The following is a 19,814-nucleotide window of genomic DNA, read 5'->3' on the forward strand; positions in this document are numbered from 1 at the left end:
TGTTGTTTATTCCTGACCACTTGACAATCATGAGGCACTGGGTAAGCCACTTAACCTGTTATGGTCTTAGTTTTCTGGTGAAGGGGAGAGGTGCATAAAAAGATATGGAGTATCAGAAATAACACCTTAAGCTTTGGTTGTGAAAATTGAGAAATGTACAATGTATAGCTCCCTAACATAGTAGGAACTGAATATTTGTTCTTGTATCCATCTGTTCATTCATGCACCATCTTCTGAGCACCTACAAACGCAGGGATCCAAAGACGAATGTAACAGGGCCCTGCCCTCAAGAGGCTCACATATTTAGCAGAAAAATGCTTTTTCTTTGTTTTATGTGAGGTAATTCCCTCCAGCCGAATTATCAATGTCATTTGAGACAGGACCAGAATACTTCATGAGTATAGCATTGGGCAAGCCGTTAAGTAGAAAATAAATATTTGTTTTTTTTTTTTTTTTTTTTTTGAGACAGAGTCTGGCTCTGTCACCCAGGCTGGAGCGCGGTGGCCGGATCTCAGCTCACTGCAAGCTCCGCCTCCCGGGTTTACGCCATTCTCCTGCCTCAGCCTCCCGAGTAGCTGGGACTACAGGCGCCCGCCACCTCGCCCGGCTAGTTTTTTGTATTTTTTAGTAGAGACGGGGTTTCACCGTGTTAGCCAGGATGGCCTCGATCTCCTGACCTCGTGATCGGCCCGCCTCGGCCTCCCAAAGTGCTGGGATTACAGGCTTGAGCCACCGCGCCCGGCCGAAAATAAATATTTGTTGATTGATGAATAGTCAGGAACTAGGGCCAGACACAACCTTTCATCATTCCCTGATAATGGCACAACCCTGTGCTCGGGAACCAGTTTCTCCTCATAAGCACTCAGGCCAGAAGCAGCTTGCTGGGCAGAATTAACACTCAGGGCGAAGGGTGATCAAGCTGAGTCTACACCCAAGTTCTAAGTGACTCGAAGTTAAAGGGTTGAGGGAACAGAGAGGTTTGGCAATTTGTAAGCATCAAGGCAGGAACTGGCAGGTCCTACCACATGTTCCCCTCTTTACCCCACACTAAGAAGGAAACCAGCTCCTTGGTAAGCTATGCAGGTAAAGAAGCCACAGTTCAAATGGTTCTGAGAGAATCTGACCAAGCATCACATGTGGGTATAGTACTATTAAAGAGAGGGCCAGAACACTATATCTAGTCAGGCCAGAAGGTCGGAGAATTAAGCTCTCCGGGGTGATGCAGAAAAACTCGCATGTGAGAAATACAGACGTTGCCCGAGGCCAGCTTTAAAAGCTGCGGAAGACACATCGTACCTGATCTGAGTCAAGTGTCACACGTAGTCCCAGTTTGGTCATTCCATCTTCCTTCAGGAGCTTCAGGTGAGGACAAAGAGCAAGGCAAAAAGCTTTGGCAACATGCTCAGTCAATCTACTATGATCTGCAGGATCACTGAGGCAATTGTGCTGGTCATCGTTTTCTAGGAAAAACACCTGTTCCCCAAACAAGAGAGACTTTTAAACTTATACCTAGATTTTGGGAGAAGTAGATTAGCTCACTGTATATGAGCACCCTGATTCTCCAAGATCTGCAAGAAGACATGACGGGAACAGGACACCATAAAGTCCCTGGGCCAGGAAAAGTCGGGCATTTATGTCTTCCACCTAAAAAAAAACAATCCGTCTCTCCGTCTCTGTATCCGCAATGTGGCAGCAGAAGCCTGCCTAACTCCCTGCAAGCCTCCATGGTTGCAATGGCACGTTCTTAGAACTACAAAAGGCCTCCATTTTGCATTGTATGCCACTAAAAGGTAATCCCTATATGTGGACAATTTACCTAGAAAATGATCTTAAGTCTAAGAGAATGGCTCTTATAGATGATGTGACCCAGCTGCTTTATTTTACAATTACTCTTAGAAGGGAACTGACTGGCTCAAGAGGACAGAAGAACTTAAGAAACAGAGGAAGAGCTGGGCTGAGCCTAGCATCTGAGCCTTTTATTGCAAGCTTTTTCCACCACACAGCCCTGCCACTGCAGAAGCGGGAGCTGTGTCAGCATGCCCACACAGAGCCATGCACTGCACTGTGCACAGGCAGAAGCGGAACACACGTGGAACTGATGACCCAAGTCCTAGCACCATAGAGGAAGGGTCATGAGCAAGTCCCTTAGTCAGAGGACTAAAGGAAGTTAGAGGACCTTTTTTTTTTTTTTTTGAAACAAAGTCTCGCTCTGTCACCCGGCTGGAGTGCAGTGGCATGACCTCTGCCCACTGCAACCTCTGCCTCCTGGATTCAAGTGATTCTCCTGCTTCAGCCTCCCAAGCAGCTGGGATTACAGGCATGTGCTGCCATGCCCAGCTAATTTTTGTATTTTTAGTAGAGATGGGGTTTCACCATGTTGGCCAGGCTGGTCTCGAACTCCTGACCTCAGGTGATCTGTCCTCCTTGGCCTCCCAAAGAGCTGGAATTACAGGCATGAACCACTGTACCTGGCCCAAAGGACTTACTTTATTTTTTTTGAGATGGAGTCTCACTCTGTTGCCCACTACCCAGGCTGGAGTGCAGTGGCATGATCTCGGCTCATTGCAACCTCCACCTCCCAGGTTCCAGCAATTCTCCTGCCTCAGCCTCCCGAGTAACTGGGACAACAAGTGCGCACCACCACACCCAGCTAATTTTCGTATTTTTAGTGGAGACGGGGTTTCACTATGTTGGCCAGGTTAGTCTCAAACTCCTGACCTCAGGTGATGCCCCTGCCTCAGCCTCCCAAAGTGCTAGGATTACAGGTGTGAGCCACTGCACCTGGTCCAAAGGACTTCTTTTTTTTTTTTTCTTTTTTTTTTTTTTTGAGATAGAGTCTTGCTCTATTGCCCAGGCTAGAGTGCAATGGCGCGATCTTGGCTCACTGCAACCTCTGCCTCCCAGGTTCAAGCAATTCTCCTGCCTCAGCTTCCCAAGTAGCTAGGATTACAGGAGCCTGCCACCAAGCCAGACAATTTTTGTATTTTTAGTGGAGACGGGGTTTCAGCATGCTGGCTGGGCTGCTGACTTCTTAATAATTAATTTGCCTTGGGTGGGCGCGGTGGCTTACGCCTGTAATCCCAGCACTTTGGGAGGCCAAGGCTGGCGGATCACGAGGTCAGGAGATCGAGACCATCCCAGCTAACACGGTGAAACCCCATCTCTACTAAAAATACAAAAAAAAAAAAAAAAAGCCAGATGTGGTTGCAGGCGCCTATGGTCCCAGCTGCTCGGGAGGCTGAAGCAGGAGAATGGTGTGAACCTGGGAGGTGGAGCTTGCAGGGAGCCAAGATCGCACCACTGCACTCCAGCCTGGGTGACAGAGTGAGACTCCGTCTCAAAAACAAACAAACAAAAAAATTAATTTGCCTCTGTAAAGTGGAAAGCACCTGACTTTTCTGGTTATTGTGAAGATAAAACTATATAAAGGCAAAATATAAGGCGAGGCACGGTGGCTCACACCTGTAATCCCAGTACTTTGGGAGGCTGAGGTGGGTGGATCACAAGGTCAGGAGTTTGAGACCAGCCTGGCCAACACGGTGAAAGTTTCTCTCTCTACTAAAAATACAAAAGTTAGCCGGGTGTGGTGGCACATGCCTGTAGTCCCAGCTACTCAGGAGGCTGAGGCAGGAGGATCGCCTGAACCCAGGAGGCGGAGGTTGCAGTGAGCCGAGATCAATACCATTGCACTCCAGCCTGGGCAACAAGAGCAAGAGACTCCGTCTCAAAAAAAAAAAAAAAAAAAAGGCAAAAATATAAAAGATACAGAAATGCAAATACATGATGTTTCCATATAGCTACTCCTAGCTTATTGCTCCATAAGGAGCTTACACTGAGAGGACTACAAAGGAGGCAGCTCCGAAGCCCTGTACCTGGATGCATTGGAGAGTGGTGGCATGAAGTGACAGAGTGGGAGTCAGGAGACCTGAGCGCTGGCCCCTGCTCAGGTTAACCAACATTAGTCACAAAGTTACAGTCACATGACCTGTCTGAGCCTGTTTTCTCATTTGCATCTTAGGATGGGTAGCTTGCCTACCTCACTGCTACTGGGGAGCAAAAAGGAGGGAACAGAGGTCAAACTGCTTTGTAAGCCATAAAGTGTTTTACACGTTCCAGACTCTGCGCTGCTCAAAATGTGTCAAAGGGACAAATCATTACATAGCAAGCAACTAAAATCCCTTGGCTGCATATGAAATCAAGGAGCCTGTTATGCAGGATGAGTCCCTTAGGACCGCTGCTCAGAACTGGAGAACCAGGTCTCCTCTCTGCTATCAGGAACCAGCCATATGAACTTGAGTAAGAGACTTAACAACCCTGGGTCTGTTTCCTTTTGTGTGAAATGGAAAAGCTAGAAGTCACAGAATTTTTTTTTTAAATGTAAGCGTTTCAAAGCTGAAAAGAATCCTAGAGATCTTATAATTTAATCCTTTACAAATGAGCATACATGAGGTTCCAAAGTAATAAAGGAATCTAAGATCTACCTGTTTACTCACTGAGAACTTTTTAAATTTTTTTCAAATTTTTTTTTTTACTCAGACCTCTTGGGGATGAAGAGAATAAACTTTCTGATCTATATGATATGTACATACAAAAAGGGGTCACTGCCCTGGCTCCTCTCATTTGCAGGTGAGCTTTTAATACAGCTTTCAAGGAACAAATTAATACAGTGGGAAAGAGCTTAGGAGTTGGCCAGATCTGGATTTTAATCAGGATTTTACCATTATTTATTTGGCTTGTAATCTTGAGCAAGTTAATTAGTCTCTGAGCTTTAGTTTTGTTTTTTTGTTTGTTATTGGAGACGGAGTTTGGCTCTTGTTGCCCAGGCTGCAGTGCAATGGCACGACCTCAGCTCACCACAACCACTGCCTCCTAGGTTCAAGCAATTCTCCCGCCTCAGCCTCCTGAGTAGCTGGGATTACAGGCATGCACCACCACTCCCGGCTAATTTTTATTTTTAGTAGAGATGGGGTTTCTCCATGTTGGTCAGGCTGGTCTCAAACTCCTGACCTCAGGTGATCTGCTCACCTTGGCCTCCCAAAGTGCTGGATTACAAGCATGAGCCACCACGCCCGGCCTAGTTTTTTTTTTTTTTTTTTTTTTTTTTGAGACGGAGTCTTGCTCTGTTGCCCAGGCTGGATGGAGGGCAGTGGCATGATCTCGGCTCACTGTAACCTCTGCCTCCTGGGTTCAAGCAATTCCCATGCCTCAGCCTCTCAAGCAGCTGGGACTACACACATGCACCACCAAGCCTCAGCTAATTTTTGTATTTTTAGTGGGTATGGGGTTTCACCATGTTACCCAGGCTGGTCTTTTTTTTTTTTTTTTTTGAGACGGAGTCTGGCTCTGTCGCCCAGGCTGGAGTGCAGTGGCTGGATCTCAGCTCACTGCAAGCTCCGCCTCCCGGGTTTGCGCCATTCTCCTGCCTCAGCCTCCTAAGTAGCTGGGACTACAGGCGCCCGCCACCTCGCCCGGCTATTTTTTTGTATTTTTTAGTAGAGACGGGGTTTCACTGTGTTAGCCAGCATGGTCTCGATCTCCTGACCTCGTGATCCGCCCGTCTCGGCCTCCCAAAGTGCTGGGATTACAGGCTTGAGCCACCGCGCCCGGCCCAGGCTGGTCTTGAATTCCTGACCTCAAGTGATCCACCTACCTCAGCCTCCCAAAATGCTGGGATTACAGGTGTGAGCCACTGTGCCTGGCCTAGTTTTCTTATTAGTGAAATAAGTCTATTTTTTAAAGACCATCATGTTATCTAAGATAGTTTATAAGTGCAGAATAACTGACCCAGCTTTCTGAAGAATACAGCAAAGATGGAATGTACCATTCAGAGATGTACTTTTCTTGAGTTCCAATGCAAAGAAATCTCTAAAAGTTAGTTCACAGGAAGGAGGATACATCAGACGGGTGCAGGCTGCAACTGGCAGCATTTCTTCCTGGTAATTTCAGATAGACCAGGGGGAATTGGAGTATAAACGAGAAAGATTTTTCTCAGAGATATTTTTTTCTTATCCTACAGAGTCAACCCAGAATGTGGCTCTTGGCCTAGCAAAAAGTTGTGCTCAAAGTGGGTCAAGTATGCCAAGTTTCATTTCCTTACCTCTGTCCATCTGATGACTTTTCCATTTGCTTTATATTCTGATCCATGGAATATCTTCACATTCGTTATAGTCTCCATGGACTTCCCATCTATAGGACTTATGACACTAAAATAGAGGCAAAGGAAAGATAGAAGCAGCTCTTGAAGTTAGAAAAGCCTTTTTTCCTATCACATTTTGCTGCAGAAGTCTTCCTGCTAATTCCACTGGGTACCCTGCTGGACACACCTGTGCAGCACATCACAGCAAGAAGAAGCCACTGTTTAAAAATGTACGTGAACTGAGCTCTTGGGAAAGGATCTATGCACTGCAATAATTCAAAGAACACACATGCAAAAAGGAATCATTTTTCCAGGAGCTAGTTCTCTTTAACGTAAAGAAATTGATTAATCAAACCTGCTCTTCTTCCAGTATTCCTTCTTTCAGTGAATGCATGGTCACCCACTCAATCTTGTTTTCACTCTGCTCCTGACTCTGTAATGATACTCGTCATGATATATTCTTCATGTTTGCACACCTGACTTACAAATGAACTTCTGAAGGGGAGGGAATATGATATATTCACCTCTATGTGCTTATATTCCCATTACTGATCCACTGCTTGGAACTTAGGAGTCTAATAAATATTTATTAAGAATCATTTGCTGGGCATGGTGGCTCACACCTGTAATCCCAGCACTTTGGGAGGCTGAGGTGGGAGGACTGTGTGAGCTCAGGAGTTCGAGACCAGCATCAGCAACATGGCAAAACCCCACCTCTACTAAAAATACAAAAAATTAGCTGGCCAATAGTGGTACACGCCTATAATCCCAGCTACTGGGCAGGCTGAGGCATGAGAATCACTTGAACCTGGGAGGCGGAGGTTGCAGTGAGCCGAGCTCGCACCACTGTACTCCAGCCTGGGCTACAGAGTGAGACTCTGTCTCCAAGAAAAAAAAAAAAGGGAATTATTTGACCAAGTTGCTAATTATGACAGTGCTGGTATAAACAAGTATCTATGTATCTGTCATAACACATTCCCTTTAGTGCTAAATTATCACTCCTAGATTCCTAAACAGAAAGGCCACTTCTGACAGTCATTTCCTCCCTGAAATACAACAAGTATAAATATGTGGAGATACACATTCATTCTGATTAGGATTCAAAATAATTGGCACAAAGATTCTAAACTTTCCCTAACAATTTTCAAACCTGTTTATGTTCTTGAATCTCTATGTGTTTTTTTTTTTTTTCTTGAGACAGAGTTTTGCTCTTGTTGCCTAGGCCGGAGTGCAATGGCGTGATCTCGGCTCACCAAAACCTCTGCCTCCCAATTCAAGTGAGTCTCCTGCCTCAGCCTCCTGAGTAGCTGGGATTACAGGCATGTGCCACTATGCCCAGCTAATTTTGTATTTTTAGTAGAGACGGAGTTTCTCCATGTTGGTCAGGCTGGTCTTGAACTCCTGACCTCAGGTGATCCACCTGCCTTGGCCTCCCAAAGTGCTGGGATTACAGGCGTGAGCCACCACACCAGGCCAAATCTCTATGTATTAAAAGTCGAATCTAACTTAAACTTCAATATCAGGCATTCACTTCATTTAGTCAAAATTACTTGAATTTAAGTTTAATTTCTAACTCATCAAATAGCAATGTTAAAAAAAAAAACAAAAAAAACAAGAGCACCCTTCGTTGTGTAGAATCCTTTGAGAAAGGATACAAAGTTCAGTTTGTAATGTATAAATGCAATGTTTTCCAGCCTGTCCCTGAATGTCTGGGTATGAGAAAAAGAAAAGGGTGAGGGGAAAGAAAAGTGTCAAAGACGTCTCCAGGGTTTTGGTTTGAACCATTAGAAGAGAGTTGTCGAACACTGAGAAAGAATATAGAATTTGAAGCCCAAGAAGGTGGTTTTAAGAGCTAGTCTTATCACTTCCTAGCTTTGTAGACCTGAAAAGTCACTTAGCCTTTTGGTACTTGTTTACTCATTTATAGAATGGAAATGTTAACACCTGTTATTATATCAAACAAAACAATGTTGGCAAAAATGTGTTGTAAATCTTAAAAGGCTCAGGTATTACTGTTATCTCAATAACTACAGAGGGACTCTTGTTTCATCAACCCCTCTACTTATATTCCTCTCAAAAATACATACAGAAACTCTTTCAGAAACTAACTTACAAAACCAGAAATTTAAAATTCTATGTTAAGCATACAAAGCAGTCTTTCTTAGGCAGGGCTTTCAGTAAAGCTATAAAACACCAATGTAGACAGCAGACAAAACCCAGAGCCTAACCTATAACTAAAAGCCACAAGGAGGGACATGTACTGCATTTACCCCTTGCTAACGTTCTTGTCATCATCCACCCACTGGATGTGGATGTGCTCCTGGGGATCCTCTGCATCCGCCTTCCCACAGGTGATGGTGAAGTCCTTCATCTCTCGCAGTGCCTGCCTCAAGGAATCCATGTTCTCTGCGGTAATCTGGACCATAACGCCATCTAGCAATCAGCACAAAGCCAAAGGAGAGGCAAATGAAACACAGCACCTGGCATCTAGCAAATCCCTCCAAGTTTAATGTAAATCTTTGCTCTGCTTTCCAAAGCTGACTGATACAGAGGTTTGCTCTTTGAGCTGAACCTCTTACTGAAAGTGTGAAAAGCAATGCCAAGATTAAAACACTTGCTAGTTGATTTCACTTCCAACACAACTAAGTTGATTTCACTTCAGACACAACTAAGAATTTCTCCTGAGACTACTTAAGGGGAAAACTTAAACACAGTCACCTTCTTCTGGACACACTGAACATTTTGTTCCTATTTTCACTCCTGCATTTATCATCCTCTGATCATATTTATTTGTTTGCATCTCCATCTCTCTCACCTTACTATGACTGCCTGGCATAGAGTGAATGCCCAATAAATGTTTCTAAATAAATCACTGAATAAATTATAGTAGTGGGCTTGGAGATAAATCCATTTATTGACTAGCAAATAAGGCAAACCTACCACAGAGTATCATATGGGCTACCAGATAACCAACAGATGGTTACTTTTTCAGCTGCTACCTACCTGAGTTGAAGGCAAACACTGAAATTGAGAGTAAAAGTTGTCACATGCTGAGCAATTACTCTGCTTCATTGACACACAATGAAATAATTTCTAAAGAGTCTCAATAAAAATTTCATAAACAGGCAGCCAATTGCTCCACTGAAACACACAAATGAAATGCAAGACCCAAGAAATTACCAACCCAGACACATAAACACATAATTTTTAAACACACTGCTTTGAATTGGTAAGGATCTGTGTCAGGTCAATGTATCCTCTTTTTTTTTTTTTTTTTTTTAAAGAAACGACTGCACAGGTTGGAGCACAGTGGCTCTTCACAGGGACAATCATAGTGCACTGCAGCCTCAAGCTCCTGGCCTCACAGGGTCCTCCCACTTCAGCCTCCCAAGTAGCTGGTACTATAGGCATATGCCACCATGCCCAGTTCATTTTATCATTTAACAACATTTAAGGGGTATTTTAAGATCACCTTGTGAAGTCACAATTTCAACTATAGTCAACACTTGATCATATAGGCTTTAACTAGTTGCTTTAGACCAAATGACTTAACTCCTAGATTTTAAGAAAACAGTCCTTTCTTAGGCTGGGTACGGTGGCTCACGCCTGTAATCCCAGCACTTTGGGAGGCTGAGCCTGGTGGATCATTTGAGGTCAGGAGCTCTACACTAGCCTGACCAACATGGTAGAACCCTGTCTCTACTAAAAATACAAAAAAATTAGCTGGGCGTGTTGGTGCACAACTGTTATTTCAGCTACTCAGGAGGCTGAGACAGGAGAATCACTTGAGGTAGAAGTTGCAATGAGCCAAGATTGTACCACTGTACTCCAGCCTGGGCTATAAGTAAGACTCCATCTCAAAAAAAAAAAAAAAAAAAAAAAAAGACCCCAAAAACCTCTTAGATTTTGTAACAATTTATTAACATGTTTCTGTTTTGTAGTCAGAGTTGTAAATTTTAGTTGTAAAATAGTGCACTCTGTGTTTCACTGTTTTATTAAATTTACCAAAAGAAGACCAAAGCCAGTATCTATAAATATATGTAAGATTATCTATGTATTTCAATCAACACACTGGAATCCAGCCCTAAGAAAGGACCTTTTTTCTTTCCCGAGACAGAGACTCGCTCTGTCGCCCAGGCTGGAGCGCAGTGTTGCGATCTCAGCTCACTGCAAGCTCCGCCTCCCAGGTTCACGCCATTCTCCTGCCTCAGCCTCCGGAGTAGCTGGGACTACAGGCACCCGCCACCACGCCTGGCTAGCTTTTTGTATTTTTAGTAGAGACGGGGTTTCACCGTGTTAGCCAGGATGGTCTCAATCTCCTGAACTCGTGATCTGCCCACCTCAGCCTCCCAAAGTGCTGGGATTACAGGTGTGAGCCACCACGCCTGGCCTTTTTTCTTTTTTCTTTTTTTTAAGATAGAGTCTCACTCTGTCACTCAGGCTGGAGTGCAATGGCGCGATCTCGGCTCACTGCAACCTTTGCTTCCCTGCTTCCCAGGTTCAAGCGATTCTCCTGCCTCAGCCTCGCAAGTAGCAGGGATTACAGGCATGTGCCACCACGCTGGGCTGTTTTTTTTGTATTTTTACTTAGGATGGGGTTTCACCATGTCGGCCAGGCTGGTCTCGAACTCCTGACCTCAAGTGATCTGCCCCCCTCGGCCTCCCAAAGTGCTGGGATTACAGGCATGAGCCATTGCACCCAGCCTAAGAAAGGACTGTTTTTATACAGAGCTTTGGAGTGAGCTACTGTAATAATGAAAACCTGTCATCATGTGAGGCAGACTACATTTTCCATAGATGGCCATATCTCCCATCTTATTTTTCTACAATGCTATCTTCCCATTCTCCCATGTAGAAGTGAAGTCTAATTCCCCTCCCTTTTTCCAACACCAGAGTATGGTGGAAATGACACAATATAACTTTAAAGGATGGGTCACAAAAGGCAATGCAGCTTCCACCTTCTTGCTAGAACATTCATGTTTGGAGTCCTGAACCACCATGTAAGAAGTCCAACTATCCCAAGGCTACCAAGCCATGTGAAGGGGTCCCCAGGGAAGTACGCCAGTCACCACTCCTAGTCTTTAAATCATCCCCGGCCAGGCCTCAGATGTGTGTGTGAACAAACCTTCATATAATTCTAGCTCCCAGTCATCAGAGAACTTCAAGTCATCCCAACTAAGACTCCAAACATCATGAAGCAGGGTTAAGCCATCCCTGCATTGCCCTGTCAAGATTCCTGATCTAGAGGATAAGCAAGCACGATAAAATGGTTGTTTTAAGCCATCTGTTATGAAATAAGAGTAATCAGATCAAAACACAATGAATAACCAACAAAGAAAATAAATGGTGTGCCAATTAGCCTTTAGTGTAATTAACTTTTGTCAACATGTCTGTCATGTCTAATTATAGCAGACTAGCAGCCAGCACATCCCATTTTGTACTCCAAATAATGACAACAGCATTCTTGTGGACAGGAGAGACTGACTTTCATCTACACACTTACATATTAATGTTTCCACCCAATGATACATTTGAACTCAGACTACATGTCCTCAGGTACCTTATCCCAGAGCTCTGAAAGGCCATCTCCTAGTTTTAATGTCATTGTCACATGGTATCCCTGCCACTGACTCCTTTCTTTAGAGAACTAAGCACTCTCATGGCAGTTTTAATTTGCCGAAGAGATGCTACTGAATAAACAGGAGTCAGACATCTACAGCAGAAGTGTAAAGGATTCCCTTTATGTACATAAGCTCAATCTTTATTATAAGGACTGAACAAATTCATTCCTTACCTTCCACAATACTGGACTTGGCAAGGTATCCAGAAGAGGATTTCAGAGCGCCACTGAACACAAAGAAACTGGCACCAGTCACTAAAACAGCAATAGAAATAGTTTAGTAAGACAGACCCTAAGCTGGAGGGATTGAGAACAATAATGAAATATTCAGAAGTTGAGAATTCCAACCACCATCATACAGAAAATTTTTAAAAAATCAAATCTATATTTCACAATAAACATGTAACCAATAATTCTGGTGCTTACAATAGTTTTGGGAAAGAGGTTTTAAGATATACTCCTCCATTTTGTTTTGTTCTTCCTCTAATTAAGAATTCAAGTATCTTACAAGAAAAGGAGTCTTAATGGTTGAGGTCAGGGGTTGGCAAGCTATAGCCTGCTTGGCCTCCAGCCTGCTTTTGTAAACAAAATTTTATTGGAACACAGCCATGTCCATTCATTTACTTACTGTCTATGGCAGTTTTTGCACTATAATGCTAGAGCTGAATACTGGTTGACAAAAACCACAGGCTTGCAAACTCTAAAATATTTATCATCTGGCCCTTCATAAAAAAAGTTTGCCACCCCCAATCTAATCCATTGATTTTCAGATTTTTTTAGATCAAATATATTCTGGAGATGGAAATATGGCTGCCAAATATCTCGTCTGCCAAGTAGAGTTATTTTTTTTTAAAAAGCATCCATTTAAAAGATAAACTCTTATTACCACTATCTCTTCATAAAAGGAAAAAAAACAACAGTTACATTTAGCTTTATGGAAACTTCACTGTTGTTTCCTGATTTTTCCAGATCTTACTTAAACTGGACTGGACTAATCCAATTTCCTACCCACTGGCCCAATAATATTTCTTTTTTCTTTTTTTTTTTTGAGATGGAGTCTCGCTCTGTCACCAGGCTGGAGTGCAGTGGTGAGATCTTGGCTCACTGCAAGCTCCGCCTCCTGGGTTCATGCCATTCTCCTGCCTCAGCCTCCCGAATAGATGGGACTATAGGCGCCCACCACCATGCCCTGCTAATTTTTTGTATTTTTAGTAGAGACGGGGTTTCACCATGTTAGCCAGGAAAGTCTCGATTTCCTGACCTTGTGATCTGCCCGCCTCAGCCTCCCACAGTGCTGGGATTTCAGGCGTGAGCCACTGCACCTGGCTGGCCCAACAAATTTCTAAGAGGTGGTCATCAGCTTTTTTTAGAGACTCCTAGTGACAGGAGCCAACAATCACACAAGGCAACCCACTGTACCTCTGGATAACTCCCACGTTACACACTGCTCTCAAGTTGAGCCCAAATCTGGCTCCCTGTAACTTTCACCCATTGGTGCTGGCTCTGGCCTTTTGTAGCAATAGAGAAGTTCAGCCTTATTTCCACATAATAAAACACCGTAAGAATTGAGACGGCTATTTTTTCATCCCCTTCTAATCTCTACCTTTCCAGGTTACACATTCATACTTTATTCAAGAAGGCTTCCTTTGACCTAGGCTCCAGCTTTCTCACAGGTATTGAATCATCCTCTGGAGACCCTCTAGTTTTATGACTATATTTTCATTAATGATATACAAAACTTATTTGAATATTCTAGATACAATATGACTAATAAGGAGCATTGTATCCTTAACACCTACCTTATTTTGGATACTGCATTTGAATATACCTGTGCTAAATACCTTTTATAGATTTACTGAATAACTGATTTTAAAAATATATTGGCTGGCTGTGGTGGCTCATGCCTGTAATCCCAGCACTGAAGCTGAGACAGATGGATTCACTTGAAGCCAAGAGTTCGAGACCAACATGGTGAAACCCTGTCTCTACTAAAAATATAAAAATTAGCTGGGTGTGGTGATGCATGCCTGTAATCCCAGGATTACTCAGGAAGCCAAGGCAGAGAATCGCTTCAATCCAGGAGGCAGAGGTTGCAGTGAGCTGAGATCACACTACTGCACTCTAGCCTGGGTGACAGAGCGAGCGAGACTCTGTCTCTGTCTCTCTCTCGTTGTATATAGATACAGATATATCATATTTCATATCTATATACAGATATAGATACATATTGAAGACAGTGACCTACTGTATTCCTACTAGACAAGTGTTTCACAAAACATACGAAGGAACACTGGCTTTAGAGAAACTGAGGAAAAAAAGACTTGTGGTTCAAATAAACTTGGGAATAGTTAGATGCTATCTTCCTTTTGAAAAATTAGATTACACACCAGCTTGTTAATGGATCTATAAAGTCCTATAGTAAAGAAGCCTGTCTAAACTTGTTTAACACACAGGGTTTGTTCTTTTTTTTTTGAGACGGAGTTTCACTCTTGTTGCCCAGGCTGGAGTGCAATGGTACAATCTTGGCTCACTGCAACCTCTGTCTCCCGGATTCAAGCGATTCTCCTGCCTCAGCCTCCCAAGTAGCTGGGATTACAGGCATGCGCCATGACGCCTAGCCAACTTTTTTGTATTTTTACAAATACAAAAGATGTGGTTTCCCCATGTTGTTTAGGCTGGTCTCGAACTCCAGACCTTAGGTGATCCACCCACCTCAGCCTCCCAAAGTGCTGAGATTACAGGTGTGAGCCACCATGCCCAGCTCTTTTTTTTAAGTGACAGGGTCTTGCTATGTTGCCCAGGCTTGTCTTGAACTCCTTAGCTCAAATGATGCTCTTGCCTCGACCTCCCAAAGTGCTGGGATTATAGGCATGAGCCACCACAGCTGGCCTAACACAGGGTTTCTTAGATGAAATGTATTAAACAAGACTTATATTTTCATGTGAACAGTTTTTAACACCATAGAGCCTAAGAAAACACTTTAGGTAATGTCTCTTGAGCAATGCTTCTCAAAGTCGAATGGGCACTTGAATCACACAGAGATCTCATTAAAATGCAAATTTTGATTAGCGAATCTGGGGTGTGGAGACCACATTCTGAATAGCACTGAACCTTCCTTCAGAATCCTGTCAATTAATTAGCATTCTGTGGGAATGGTCATCTAACAAGCTTCAAATTTACCTAAACATACTCTCATTATGGGGCCTAGTCTCACCTTCAAATGCCAGTGCTGGCCCTGTCAATATCCTAAGGGCAAATTTTCTTTCTTTTTTTTATAAATTATTATACTTTAAGTTCTAGGGTACATGTGCACAACATACAGGTTTGTTACATAAGTATACACATGCCATGTTGGTTTGCTGCACCCATCAACTTGTCATTTACATTAGGTCTTTCTCCTAATGCTATCCCTCCCTCCTAAAGGCATATTTTCAAAACAGTTCCCTCAATAACAGATATCCCATTTGCAACTCTGAGTCTGGCCACTTGGGGAGTCAACATAATCCTGAAGAATACGGTTGGAAAGGTTAATTAATTTGTTTGTGGTCACCTATCTAGAAAGTGAGTGTTAGGGGACTGAGGTATCTAACTGTCCAAATCCAGTATAATTTTCCATTATCATAATCTCAACCAGCTCAAATGCTCACCTTTTCTGGGCTGATTGTGAATACTGATAGCCTGGGTCTGATAGTTTCCGTCATCATTCTGCACACACACAAGATGAGAGTCTGCCTTTTCATTGAAGCAGGCACCTCCTGCCAGGACATGCTCATTGGACTTGTTCATGGCTTTCATCATCTGCAATCAAAGACAGAACCTTTTTCTTGCAAGAATGGGCATTTTTCTATCTGACATGGAGCAACTCCATCTTCTCAAAAACAAAACTAACAGAATATTACATATTAAAGTAACAAAAAGGGCCACCAAATAAGGAAACAAACAAAAAAAAAAATCAGTCACCATTGACAAATCAACGTATACAAAAATTCCCTGTACATTTTACAAGCGATTTGTACTATGACCTAATAAGCACAAAACACATTTTGCATTCATTTTTTGTCTTATTGCTGCACTGAACTCAAGTAGCTAAAATTAGTTTAGCTAATTGTAGTTTCTCCTATATACTAGATTCTCTGAGGGATTTAGATTTAGAGGGAAGATTCAACTTCCAAAGGAGTGAATCTTCTCTCTAAAAACATATGAAATTCATTGTTTCTTAATTTTACTAACTTATGTTCAAGATCTTTAATGAAATTAGTTACTAATATTTTGCTTTATTCTTCTCAAAAGATTTAACATAATTCTGACCTAATCCAAAAAAAAAAAAAAAATTCATGGGCCACTGTTTTGCATGTAATATGTAAGAACTCACCTTGATGTTAAACTCCAGCCCCTGGCTGAAACAGGTTAATGATAATTTGTTGTTATTTATTTATTTATTTGGGACGGAGTCTCGCTCTGTTGCCCAGGCTGGAGTGCAGTGGTGCGATCTTGGTTCACTACAACCTCTGCCTCCTGGGTTCACGCCATTCTACTGCCTCAGCCTCCCGAGTAGCTGGGACTACAAGTGCCCGCTACCATGCCCAGCTATTTCTTTTGTATTTGTGTAGAGACAGAATTTCACCATGTTAGCCAGGTCTCGATCTCCTGACCTCATGATCCGCCCGCCTCGGCCTCCCAAAGTGCTGGGATTGTAGGCATGAGCCACTGCACCCAGCCGACACCATTTTTTTTTTTTTTAAAGAGATAGGGATCTCACTATGTTGTCCAGGCTGGATTTGAGCTCCTGGGCTCAGGTGATCCTCCCACCTCAGCCTCTTGAGTAGCTGGGGTTATACAGACACATGCCACCTAGCCCAGCTAGGTTAATGATAATTTGTTTTTATTTCCCATTTTTTCCTTCATGTCATCCCATTTGTCCAACTTTCTGATCTAATCCTTTAAAATTAAGCCTTTAAAAATCTAATTCGAAACTTATTTTTACTCCCCAGTTCCTCCTATAAGTTGTAGTGTTGTGGGCCAGGCCCGGTGGCTCATGCCTATAATCCCAGCATTTTAGGAGGCCGAGGTGGGTGAATCACTTGAGATCAGGAGTTCGAGACCAGCCTGGCCAACATGGTAAAACCCCGTCTCTATGAAAACTACAAAAAAAATTACCTGGGTGTGGTGGTGGGTGCCTGTAATTCCAGCTACTCGGAAGGCTGAGGCAGGAGAATCACTTGACCCCAAGAGGTGGATGTTGCAGTGAGCCAAGATTGCGCTACTACACTCCAGCCTGGGCAACACAGGGAAACTCTATCTCCAAGAAAAAAAGCTGTAGTGCTGTCAGAGTTGTTTGACTCCATCTTGAACAGGGGCTGGGTAAAATGAGGCTGAAACCTGCTGGGCTGCATCCAAGGAGGTTAGGCATTCTTAGTCAGGATGATAGGAGGTCAGCACAAGATACAGGTCACAAAGACCCCACTGATAAAAACAATGGTGTAAAGAAGCTGGCCAAAACCCGCCAAAACCAAGATGGTGATGAAAGTGACCACTGGAGGTCCTCACTGCTCATTATACACTAATTATAATGTATTAGCATGCTAAAAGACACTCCCACCCATGCATGACAGTTTACAAATGCCATGGCAATGTCAGGAAGTTACCCTATATGGTCTAAAAAGGGGAAGAACCCTAAGTTCCAGGAATTCCCCACCCCTTTCCCAGAAAACCCTTTGTTTAGCATATAATCAAGAAATATCGTAAGTATACTCAGCCAAGCAGCCCATGACACTGCTCTGCCTATGGAGCAGTCATTCTTTTATTCCTTTTTTGAGATGGAGTCTCGCTCTTGTCGCCCAGGCTGGAGTGCAATGGCATGATCTCGGCACACTGCAACCTCTGCCTCCCGGGTTCAAGCAATTCTCCTTCCTCAACCTCCTGAGTGGCTGGGATTACAGGTGCCTGCCACCATGCCCGGCTAATTTTTGTACTTTTAGTAGAGACGGGGTTTTGCCATGTTGGCCAGGCTGCTCTCGAACTCCTGACCTCAGGTGATCTGCCCACCTCGGCCTCCCAAAGTGCTGGGATTACAGGCATGACCCACCAAGCCTGGCCTTTTTTTTTTTTTTGAGATGAAATTTCGCTCGTTGCCCAGGCTGGAGCGCAATGGCATGATCTCAGCTCACTGCAACCTGCTTGCCTCCTAGGTTCAAGCGATTCTCCTGCTTCAGCCTCCCGAATAGCTGGAATTACAGGCACCTATAACCACACCCAGCTAATATTTTTTGTATTTTTAGCAGAGATGAGGTTTCAACATGTTGGCCAGGAGGGTCTCGAACTCCTGACCTCTGGTGATCCACGCGCCTCAGCCTCCCAAAGTGCTGAGATTACAAGCATGAGCCACCGCGCTCGGCCTATTCCTTTACTTTCTAATAAACTTGTTTTCACTTGGACTCAGCTGCGCGAGATGCAAGAATCCTCTCTTGGGGTTTAGATCTGGATCCCTTTCCAGTAACAGTACCACAGTGCCCCATTTCCCCCCACCACCATCTGCATCATCTCTATGTCTGTTCTGAATATTTCATACAAACAGAACTATATTACATGTGACAACTGTGTCTGGCTTCTTCACTTGGCATAAAATTTTGAAAGCTAACCCACATTGTAGCACTTACTAATACTTCATTCTGTTTTATGGTGGAAAAATATTCCATTGTATGTATATACCTCAATTTGCTTATCCATTCATCTGCTGATAGACATTGGAGCTGTTTCTAACTTTCATCTATTTGTAATGGTGCTATTATGAACATGTATATACATTTACTTGTTGGAGTACCTTGTTTTCAATTCTTTTGGGCATATACTTGGGGACAGAATTGCACGGTCATATAGTAATCTATGTTGAACTTTTTGAGAAGCTGCCAAACTGTTTATTTAATAGTGGCTGGAACATTTTACACTTCTAACCAGCCATGTACAAGGGTCCCAATTTTTCTACATCTTCACCAACACTCATTCTTTTTCTTTTTCTTTTTTTTTTTAAATAATTCTAGTTGGTGTTTTTGATTTGCATTCCCATAATGACTAATGATGTTAAGCATCTTTTCATGTGATTCTTTTTTGAAATGTCTATTCAAGTCCTTTAACCATTTTTTTTTTTTCTTTTTTTCTTTTTTTTTTTTTTGAGATGGAGTTTCACTCTTGTTGCCCAGGCTGGAGTACAGTGGCACTATCTCAGCTCACTGCAATCTCCACCTCCCGGGTTCAAGCGATTCTCCTGCCTCAGCCTCCTGAGTAGCTGAGATTACAGGCATGTACCACCACACACAGCTAATTTAGTATTTTTAGTAGAAATGAGGTTTCTCCATGTTGGTCAGGCTGGTCCCAAACTCCTGACCTCAAGTGATCCGCCCACCTCAGCCTCTCAAAGTGCTGGGATTACAGGTGTGAGCCATCGTGCCAGGCCTGCCCGTTTTTTAACTGGGCTGTCTGTTTTTTAGACACCACGTTGCTATGTTATGTTATGTTATGTTATGTTATGTTATGTTATGTTATGTTATGTTATGTTATCCAGGCTGGCGTTGATCTTCCCAACTTATCCTCCCAAGTAGCTGCAACTACAGGTACATACCCACTTTGCCTTGCTGTCTTTGCTGTTGACATGAAAGAATTCTTTTTCTTTTTTTTTTGAGACAGAGTCTCGCTCTGTCTCCCAGGCTGGAGTGCAGTGGCGTGATCTTGGCTCACTGCAAGCTCTGCCTCCTGGGTTCATGCCATTCTCCTGCTTCAGCCTTCTGAGTAGCTGGGATGACAGGTGCCCACCACCACGCCCGGCTAACTTTTTGTATTTTTAGTAGAGACGGGGTTTCATCGTGTTAGCCAGGATGGTCTCGATCTCCTGACCTTGTGATCTGCCTGCCTCAGCCTCCCAAAGTGCTGGGATTACAGGCATGCACCACCACGCCTGGCTGATATGTAATTATTTACATATTCTCAATACTAGACCCTTATCAGAGATATGATCTGAAAATATTTTCTCCCGTTTTATAGGTTGTCTTTTCATTTTCTTGATAA

General features: G+C 43.3%; 1 protein-coding gene across 3 annotated transcripts in view; it reads right to left on the bottom strand.

Moving 5' to 3' along the window:
* Positions 1 to 19,814, bottom strand: part of ZFYVE9 (zinc finger FYVE-type containing 9) — a 203,517-nt gene that overhangs the window by 736 nt on the left and 182,967 nt on the right. For all 3 annotated transcript variants that reach the window (XM_074006683.1, XM_045386337.3, XM_074006690.1), the window contains 5 exons: positions 15,404 to 15,554; positions 11,931 to 12,011; positions 8,407 to 8,569; positions 6,098 to 6,203; positions 1,297 to 1,473 (listed from right to left, as the gene is read on the bottom strand). In XM_074006683.1, coding sequence (XP_073862784.1) covers positions 1,297 to 1,473; positions 6,098 to 6,203; positions 8,407 to 8,569; positions 11,931 to 12,011; positions 15,404 to 15,554 — 678 coding nt within the window. The remainder of the gene's footprint in view (positions 1 to 1,296; positions 1,474 to 6,097; positions 6,204 to 8,406; positions 8,570 to 11,930; positions 12,012 to 15,403; positions 15,555 to 19,814) is intronic.

The sequence above is a fragment of the Macaca fascicularis genome, chromosome 1 (genome assembly GCF_037993035.2).
Source record: "Macaca fascicularis isolate 582-1 chromosome 1, T2T-MFA8v1.1".
Lineage (NCBI taxonomy): Eukaryota > Metazoa > Chordata > Mammalia > Primates > Cercopithecidae > Macaca > Macaca fascicularis.